The sequence below is a fragment of the Acanthisitta chloris genome, unplaced genomic scaffold (genome assembly GCF_000695815.1).
Source record: "Acanthisitta chloris isolate BGI_N310 unplaced genomic scaffold, ASM69581v1 scaffold18156, whole genome shotgun sequence".
Taxonomy (NCBI): Eukaryota; Metazoa; Chordata; class Aves; order Passeriformes; family Acanthisittidae; genus Acanthisitta; species Acanthisitta chloris.
The window spans coordinates 55,232-65,592 of record NW_008678951.1 but is presented as its reverse complement, the minus strand read 5'-3'; the positions used below and the strand labels follow the sequence as shown (position 1 = coordinate 65,592).

The following is a 10,361-nucleotide window of genomic DNA, read 5'->3' as shown; positions in this document are numbered from 1 at the left end:
AGTAATGCTGACAGGTTTCATGTATCTAACATGTTTGGATTAAATAGCTGAACGATACTCTATGGAAAAGGAATTCTAGGTGCATGGTTTCAGGTTGTGTGCAATGTTTTTAGAGCAGTTGGGCAAGAAATTGCTGTGTCCTGAATTGAATAAGAATTACACACTTGAAATTGCATTTTGGTGTTAATTGTATCCAATAGTAACATTTAAGACTTGGCTTTGGGTTAGCATATGTTCTAAATCAGTGTAACAATTCACTAAAACAGAATTTTGGCACTCTTCAATGCTGCAGCTTTACAATAACTACAGTGAAAATACTTCCAAACATCCCCAGACGTGCTCTCCTTTTTTGAACAGAGCCATTTTCATTTCACCATCCTCTTTCTCTTATTGAGGTGAAGAATTATTGCAAGAAAGCCTCAGATATGTTTATAAAGTTGGAGTAGAAGCATGCATATGAATGGAGAGGCAAACTCTAAAGCATAAACTTGCAGCAGACTTTGTCATGGCCCCATGTAGAAATGAGCAACCTGCATGCTGTGTGAGCAGTCAGCATGTTTTGTGTGAGAAGTCATGTCTAGCAATGGTTCTTCTGTGACAGTTGAGGTGTGAGTAAATTGCTTTTGAGGATTGTGTCATACATTCATAGCTCTTCTGCTATGGTTCAACCCATTCAAAGATAAGCTTGATAGAGGCAAAACCATAACAAACATAGTAAGATCTTGATCTTCCATTTTCTTTTCAGAATGGCTTTTAACATTTTTTTACTAAATTGCTTCCCATCAAATTGAGGTTGGGAAAAAGTTTGGTACAACCATATCTGTAAATTTTCACCTGGAGGTTTATCTGTGGATATTTTACAACCTCTGAACTAAGTGTTGGTCTGGGTTTCACTTGATACTTCTCACCCATTTCTTCCTCAGAGCTCCTTCAAGGACACAGTGTAATTTTACTCCCTGTTGCTCATGGGTCAGCATACTGCAGGATCCCTATTGCCACAAATTTGAAGCTTTAAGCTGAGTAACTGCTTTGACTGGGAGTCAGAGGTGTATTGTAGTTAGTTTGGACCCCCCATCACTGCCTGTTGGAGTTTTGAGTTCCCACATACTCTCAATTTTAAGGAAACTAGTGGGGAAAGTTGAATCATTTTGTTTGGGATCACCAGGAAACCACAGACCGCAAACATCACCTTGGAGGAAACTAGTATTCAAATATTTGCATCTTTGTTTATGTGATGACAGTGAATTTGCAAATTGAACCATTTTACTTAATAAGTAATTGCTTTGAAAGACAGATTCACTCAGCATTATGGAAACATTTATTTCTGGCGAGGGGAAGGGGGAACCATTTTTATACCTGACCCTCCAGCTCATTAGGATGTGTATCTTTTTGAGGTTTGGTCTGATGCGTGGAATTTGTTGCCTTCAGCACTGTAGACAGTGGAAGATCTAAATGATCTAAAATGAGGAATTAAAAGTTAAATATTTTATCTGTTTGGTCAATTATTTCTCAAGAAATTTGGTAAAAGATTACATTACCTTTTCCTTCTACTTGTATGTGTAAATACAAGAAATTTCTGTTGTGCTTCATCAGCTATGGGAGGGAACAAATGAAGCTCCTTTCTTTTGACTGGGGAGTCCAGGTCACCTTTGCATTGTTTATTTGCTTCATAGGATTTCTGCACTCTGGGCATGGCAACATGCTCTGTACTTGCTCATTTCTTTTTATACAAGTTACTTTATTTTGTTCCCTTTTTCTGATCTCCCAAGACTTTTTTTTTTTTGGAAGTTGTATATTCACAGTCTATTCTTTGGAAAACCAGGGCTGCAGATTTGTGGTCTCTTGCTTCTCCACGGACATGGTTGTTTTCTAACCCTGTGGTAAGCTGATATTTCAGAAATATGGTAGGAAAAAAAGAAGTTACTAGTTTTGAGTTGGTTTTGTTTAAATACTACCTATGCAGAGACAATCTCTCTTTAATTTTTTTTTTCTGCAAGGTTGTATTTGATGCTCTGTCAGTAGGCAGATGTTCAGCTTTCAGGCACATACTAGTTGTAAGTTTTTGAACAGAAAGTTGCATCCCAAAATGTGTCTGCACTTTGTGAAATGGTATCATAGCCTCTGGCCCAGGGCTGCAAATTCTCAGTCCCTACTCTGGTAAAACTTGAATAATTTGTACTTGCAATTTTGGAGGGAATTCAGTGTTAGACTAAGGCCATTTCTTCTGACTTGTATTTGGTTATTGATCCTTATCTTTGCAATCACAGAAGCTCAATTCTGAGGAGAAAAAATACTCCAGCCATGTAAGAAATTACCAGTAGAAAATGTCAAGAGCTGAAAGCTTTTACAGGTTTAATAGGAAATTCAACTCGATGGTAGTTATTGTGTCTCCCAGTCTAAGGACTTGTAGTTACATGAGGATTTGTAAGCTCTGTAGTAGAGGTTAACCTTCTCTATTTAGGAAAATATGGTCGAAAGTTTGTTGTTGTTGAATGTGAAAATAAGTTAGCTGAGTGATGACTCACAGTGGGGTGATTTCACACACAAAAAAGGTGGTGTTTCCTCAGATGGCAGAGAGACTTTGTTCTAGTGGATTCTTCTCAGAAGTATTGTGTAAATTTGGCTGGATTTTAGAAGCAGTATATGCTGCATATATCAGGTATGTTTTGTTTTCTAGCCTTTGCTTGGGTATTGAATAGATTCAGATTTTTTTTTGAAAGCCACTTTATTTCATTAGGGAACTATGGCAATTTTTTTGGTTAGTTCATTGAAAAAAAAATTATTATATACTTTCTCCCACAGAGCCTAGTTTTGACTTACATTTTATGACATGTCATAACATTTAGATCCTGTGCAGTATTTCAACAACAGCATATATGTGCTATAGGCAAATGACAGAGAAACTAAACCTTTTAAACCTGTTGTTATTGCTGCTCTGCCTAGTGCTGATGTGCTATGTAGGCATCACCATTACCTATGTCACTTCTCGTTTTGAGAACTTTAAGGAAATGAATGCAGTTTGACAAGTTACTGAAACATGAACCAGCTGATCTTGAAGTGAAAAAGAGAAAGCACATTATATATGAGTATGCATCATGGGTTCCTGGAGTGGTCAGTGTACATAATCTTACCCACAAAAACATGAAGTAGTGTGAACCTTTCTTTCCTGAGGAAAAAAAATTGTTTTACATTGCATTTATTGTGGAATAAAGATGTATACATGTGCATGCTGACCTACTGCAGAACCTGTGCTGCAAATTGACTTTTTTTTTTTTTTTTTTTTGTGTTGTTGTTTCAAGGGTCTATTTGGTCAGTGCCTTTAAAGCAGAACAAACTGGACCTTCATTTCTGTGTTAAAGCTTTCAGAGACCAAGGGAATGACTGCAGTCTTTATTACTAGATTATTTGCATTCTTTGGAAACACCCAGATGTAGAAATGTGTCTATTTGAAGTCCAAAATATGTAACTGAGAGTTTAGAACTGACTGTTGCTCTGGAGCTGCTGTTACAGTAATATAAGGAGAAAATTCTTTTAAACCAAAGCAACAAAGGTGGTGTGCTAGTATTTTGATGAAGTCACATGCTGATTGCCCAAACTACAGAAAGGTCCTTCAGCATGTAACTGACCTTAAAATTATATTCTGTTTGAGGTTCCCCAAATTTATGAATCTCCAGTTCCCTCTTTAAGTGTTGCTCAGTTTAGAATGTACTAGTGACATTACATGCAGTGGTGGACTGCATTGGCATGTAGATCCAGCCTGGGAAGGCTCAGGTAAGAGTTTGGATTTTTGGTTTTTTGGGGTTTTTTGTTTTTTTTTTTAAACTATATGGCACAGTTTTGGTAATATGTTTTTCAAAAACTTTATGAGAAACTATGAAAGTACTTCTTCAGAATTTTTACAAAACAAAGCCATATATTAAAAAAAAGAGACATTTACCTGAACTTCTCCAGGCTGGTTTTGTGGTCACATTTATTTCCCTGCCTGAGGTGTGGGCTTCAAAGCTTGCAGTGCCACTTTGGGGGGTGCTGGTGATCTGTACCTTCAGGAGACCTGAAAAAGGAAACAAGTGAGGTTAAAATTGGTATAAACTGAGCTCTTTTAGTAACCATGTTAATTGGAACATTTAGGATGCTTTCTGTGTGTTGTTTAACTATTCTCTTCTTACAAGTGAAATGTATTCACAGAGTTGTATGAAGACATCATAGTAATAGTGAACTGTGGGAGGTTTAAGCCTACGTTGGCATGGACAACTGATTATAAAATTTTTCATTTTCACTTACTGTAATTGAATGATGCACATGGTAAAACATACCTACTTTTTTTTTTCAGTTACTGTTGTATAGTATGAGGTCTTAATAAAATTAGAAGTGCTGATGAAGGTAGTAAATATAATTTCTCATGCTTATAATTAAAATATGTTAGTTCAGTCATATTTCTTTTGTTCATCTTGGTCTGAATTAAAGAGCTGATGAGATTAGCTTTTCTAGCCAAGTGAAATGTTTGGCAGCATGGTATGCCTCTTAAACAAGGGCACAGAAGCTTATGGAAAGAATTGGAGTGCAGGAACAGAGTGCAACTGGGAACCACTGCGTTGTGTCATTAGGCTTCTCAGCTTGCAGTCCCGAACCTCCCCTCCCTTTAGCACTTTTGATACAAGTTAATCCCAATCATGGGCTTTGTAACTGTGAGTCAGAGATCAAAGCCAGCTCTTCAAAGAGGCTGAGTCAGATGGAATACAAGTAAGATCATTGTATGACATGGTATACCCGTACACCAGCTTTTTGCTCTGATTTACAGTTCTAAAGAGTAGTTTACTACTCCATTGAAAAAACTCTACTGTAAATACTTCTAATTTAGAAATTATATGTAAAGCAGACTTACATAAGAGCTACATCCCATCTAAATCGAGATGATAAGTGCTGAGGTGTGTTTGGTACGGGGCATGGGCATGGCTGAACAAAGCTGAAGATGAGAGAGAAGCAATTTTATGTTTCTCAGTTATGGAAATAGTGTAAACCCAGTTACCGTAACAAGCCAGCCTCCAAAACACACTGCCTCAGACTCTCCTGGTCTCTGCTCATTGCTGCTTCTCCCTTTCCCTGCACCTGGGTATCAGTGTAACAGAGGAACAGACTGTGATTCCTGCACCAGCAGCTCCGAGTGAAGTATTGCTTGAGGATATATATTCAAATCAGCTCAGTCAATTTAGCAGGTTTTATGGCTCTACTACAGAATAGGTCACGCTGGTGATTCTGGCCCAAACGTGGAAGTGAGCTTCCTGTAGGAGAGAGTGTGTTATTTCATTGCTTTCCTTGTATAGGATGTAAATTTATGTTAAAACTCCTCTAGCATGCTGTGATGGTGGCAGACTATGACTCAGTTTATAATACAGGATATTAAATCCTTTTAGCTTGGAATGAGTTTGTTTATATCATAAGACTAACAGGTGGAACTAAGATATGACAGTCTAGCCAATATCTTTGAAATACTGTATTAATTTATGTACATCAGCTCATCTTAAGATAGCATAGAAGTAAGATCTGGCCTTTACAGGTGACGGGGAAAACAGACTCAGAAGATACTGAACATTTCATCTGTCGTGTGTGTGCAATGAGTCACCTATCATACCTAGTTATCTATAGATACCTATAGTATCATACTATACTTATTAACTAGTAGTGTCCAGGGCAAAAAAGTGCACTTAATTGCTGGGGGTTTTGAGTATTTACTTATTCATTTATTTCTGTGATTTCATGGTGGTTTTTATAAGACTGACTGGTGTGGTACTGTGATAAACTCATGAAGACTTGGTCTCAGTCATCAGATGCCTCAGAGGTACAGCATTTAGGAATGCAGAACTATCATATTGTCATATATGTGGGATGTGTTTTGGTGCCTAACTGTTTAAAAAAATTATTATTAAAACAATATTTAAATATGGAAGGTATTGGTATGCCATTGAGTATTGTATGTTGAAGTATAAATATTCTGAAATTTACATTTAGCACATGGTTTGAAATACTAGTGTCATTTAGTAGTTGGAGCAAAGGCTTTAGGAGTCATGACTCTTCAGTGTTTTTTCCTGACATGTTAGAAGTTTGAAGAACACGGTAAAATCTTTGGTAATGGACAGGCATTTTCAGTATCAACATGTCAGCAAGCTTCAGGCTGTTCAATGAATACACAGTGATTTGAAACAAGTGGCTTTGCTTCTGTCATGCCTAGAAAATGCAATATGGCTGGCTGCTCATGAAACAAACCCAAAGCTTCCTTATGTTGCTGCTTTTTTTATTTTAATCTAACATATGATCGTGACATTGCTGTGCAGTTCTCTGCTGCTTATGTTTTAAGTTGAAATCTCGTTTTTGTTTCAGATTCTCCTTCTTCAGTGGTTAACAAACAGCTTGGATCCATGTCACTTGATGAGCAACAGGGTGCGTGTGACAGGAAATGCGCTATACCCAGCCATAGCTGATTGCAATGCTTCCTTTTAAAATTGCCTTTCATAATGATAAACAGTCTAAAAATGCTGTTCATCTACATAAAATAGAATTCTCTAAGCAGATCTGCTGGAAAGTCATTAATTATTTAATTCTCAATATGAGTAACAGAGTAAGGTTAATTGCTGTTTTCAAAAATCATCCTATGCTCAATTCTTAATGCAATTACTGCAGGTCAATGTAGGTACAGTAAATGTCTTATGTACTCTACACACATTTAGAATATTTTTCTAAAATGCAAAGTAAAATTAATTCTTTAAGCAGTTTTTTTTTTTCCTGAGTGGTGGTTCTTGGATCAGAGGGCAAATATCAAGATTGGGGTAACCTTTAATCACATAATGCCAAATTAATTTCTCTTATGCAAGAGAGATGTGCAGCTTTGGTATTCTTGCACAGTCTGAGTAACTCAAGAGCACCTATTGCACTTAATTGCATCTTACCTTGGTGTAACCCCTTGTCCTTCACCTCTTCTGCTAAATGAGAACTGGTATTTCTCTATGGGCTGAAGGTAGAAAGAACACTTGTGAACTTTCTCTGTGCCCATTATGCATCAGTCTTCAAATTGTGAGCAGTGAAGTGGGCCATAGATGACCCTCTTTCAGCTGAGCCAGTGTCATCTGTAGGGAATATTTATGCCTGAAAAATTAATGAGTGATAGATGCTAATTTAAAAATAGATTTCCATACACTGCATTATGCTTACTTCCATATCAAAGCCTTTAGAGATTTAATAGCTCAAATCCCTCCAAAGAGCTGGCTGTTTGTCTTGTTTCACATTCTAAGTTAGAAAGCCATTTTGAAATCCCACTTCTGAAAAGTAGTCTGTTTGACAACTGTTGAGATTATGGTGTGTTTTAATCCTGGCATCCGCCAGAACACTGGGAAAAAAATCAAGCTGTATTTTATATTGACAAAATAAATGCATTTTGTGGAATTACAGTTTGTGATGAAATAGCCTGAAACCTCAATGTGTAAATTTGCAAATTATTCATGGTTCAGTAGTCTACATAAATCCAGTAGTCAGGTTTAGCTGGAAAACTTGCTTATAAATAGTGGCCAAGTTATGCTGTCTGTTACGAACTCAGAATAAAGCATTATTTGATCAGAGTAGAATTACTTAGATTTAACATAGAAAGTCTGTCAGTTTACTGAGGTTCTTGAAACTGAAAAAAAATTGGGAAACTGTTAAATTGTTCTGTGAAGTTGTGAATTAAGCTTACCTGGCAACAAAGATCAAGCCAGAAGTTTTGGTCCCAGGAATCAGTTGCCAAGTTTTTCTCAAGCAGGAGAAATATTACTGTTGTTAATTACATAGTTGTCATAGAACCATAGTTTTAATAGACTCTTGGGAGTTTTTTCTAATAATTATTCTTCTGCTTTAAGAAATTATAGAAGCACTTTTTAATATAAAAAACCCCACCTGAAATACACTTTTTTATCCAGACTTTATTGGAACACCAGTATATTTCATTGGTAGGATGTTACTTCGAATTTGAAAAACCAGGAATTTGGAAAAGGAGGTAATTTATGAGGAAACATGTTGTCCAAATGATAACCAGACAGAATAGTATACTGAGATTGAGTTGGATTTTTGAAGTTAAACTGTACTAGTTTCAGTTCATATTTGACAGAAATCTTAAAACAGTGTAAGTAGCTAATGAGGTCCTATCAGTTCTTTTTATTAAAAATACCTTTTATTTCTTATTCTTGTCTTTTCTTAGTTTGATACTGAATCAGCTGTCTTCTGTTAGACCAGTCCTCTTGTAGGCATTTATGTTTTAAGACTTGGTTTGGGTTTAAAGATCTTTTGATACTTATTACAAACATAGACATTTATAATGCTATTTTTCTCATAGTCCAGCAGAAGCTGTAAGTCATTCCTGTCAGTCCAAAATGGTTTCAAATGGATTGCAGTGATGTACACGAGGTTGTTTAAAATTCTGGGGATTTTTGGACTGTGATTGTAACAATGGAGGCTTGGCTGTTAGATCTGTTGCAGTGTTGACTTTCAGCTGCTGCCTGAATTGGAGGGAGTAAAGAAGGAACCTGAAGCCAGAGAGAAGTATTGCTCAGTAACTGTAAATGTGCCCATGCATCCCATACCATCATAATGTATGTACTTCCTACATTCACAGCAGCCATACTGATTACTGATGTTTCTAGATATTTACAAGTTAGTGTGAGAGTTTAGTGATCTGTTTTGGTGGTGTCCATACCAGATTGGTCATAGTCACCTTATAGATACCTGAGCTGGCTCAGAACAAGCTAGTACATCAGCTATGGCAGAGTTAGCTCCTCATAGACAGTACCGTGAGTACTTGGAATTGTATGGGCATGTGTTGTGTCCCAGTGTGACATTGTTCAGACAGAATTCTATGCTAGATAAAGGAATCTCCACCCTTCCCTCCGAGTTCAGCTGCTTCTGATGAATTTTCATGTGTTAAGCCTTCCCAAGGAATTCCTATTTTTGGAAATATTCTACCTGTTTTCTCCTCTGTGGATCAGTTTTTCTCCCTTCAGGAGTATCTCTCTTTGATCTTCACCCAGAATATAGTGCTGGATAGGAATTGTTTTGGGGTTTTTCATGAGAAGTCATTTATCTTCTTCTCATGGCATTGCCAACAGACTGGTGAATGGGGCAGCATTTGAGATGTCTGAAACTAGCTTGAAGTTCCTCACAGTGTTGTTTTAACTGGGAAGTGCAGTCTCTAAACTTGTCTTTATACACTTAGACTTCCGTAGTTGAGAGCCCCAGTCTTTGTGAAGTTACACTTCTGCAGGCTTATTTTCTGAGGGATCTTGCTGTTAGTTGTGTGGTTTGGTTTTGGCTTTTTTAAGGTAAGATTATGAATGAAATGCTGTTTTCGGTTTTAAGGGGAGTAGGTTAAAAGTACCTTCCTCCTGTAGGCACCTGCAGAATGGCCCATTTCATGGGAGTGTGCTTTAGGATGGTGTTGGTTATGAAATAAGACTGTAAGTTGTTAATAGTATCTTTGAAGTATCATGTGTTTGGCTGTAAAATTAAGTGAAGTTTCAAGGTATTTTTGAGGAATTTGGAATAGAGTTTAGTGAAGTGTTGACAAGCGACAAGTTTTGCTTGGGGCAGTTATTACCCTACTAGAACTTGCAATCAGATTAATAGCTTTGTCAGTAGCTGTCTCATAAATTGCAGAAGCTGTACAACTTTTCCTCTTCTTTCCTTCATTGTCAATGTGAAGTAGATCTGTCCTGATGGGATGAACGTAGTAGTGAAAGAGAACAGTGCTTCATTCTGATCTAGGCAGTCTTTGGCAGTCACATTGTTCTTCCTGCAGAGTTCACTTCTGGGTTTTATGTGGCTTCTCTGAAAGAATGTTTAGTTATGTACTAGGCAAAGCTTGTTAGCTTTCTTCACAGAGGCTCCCATCCAGCTTTCATTAGCAGTGTATGTTTAGTATGAGATATTGAGCTGCACAACTAATTTTGTGCAGTTTATTATCAGATTCTTGTCTCATTTGTCTTTTTAAAAGGTTTTTCTTCTTATTAGTGTCTATGTTATGCCCTAGAGCTACTTTACAGAAGAAACTGACCCAGTTCAAATTGTAACTCATGTTATTGTGGATTTAAGAAAATGCTGTTAGCCAATATGGTTTAGCAGCTATCTCCTGACATTTGTAGAAATAATTTCTTAGTCAGTGCCCTCTTTGGATAAGTCTACAGCAATTCCTCCAGGTTGTTGGGTGTGAACAAATGTGAGGGTTGCTTCTAGAGTAAGCATAGTCAGAGGACAGTCTTTATGCATCTTGGTTAAATTTTCAGATGTTAGATTTTAAGACAGCACTGTTGGGGTAATATGATTTGGGCTTTATCACACGAGCCTAA

The 10,361-nt window shown here is 37.1% G+C and overlaps 1 protein-coding gene across 1 annotated transcript in view; it reads left to right on the top strand.

Moving 5' to 3' along the window:
- The window catches only part of DCAF6 (DDB1 and CUL4 associated factor 6), a gene marked incomplete at its 5' end in the record, with an annotated part of 80,428 nt that overhangs the window by 42,481 nt on the left and 27,586 nt on the right, over positions 1 to 10,361 (top strand). The window contains one exon of the mRNA XM_009077115.1: positions 6,376 to 6,435. Within this exon, the coding sequence (XP_009075363.1) occupies positions 6,376 to 6,435 (60 nt within the window). The remainder of the gene's footprint in view (positions 1 to 6,375; positions 6,436 to 10,361) is intronic.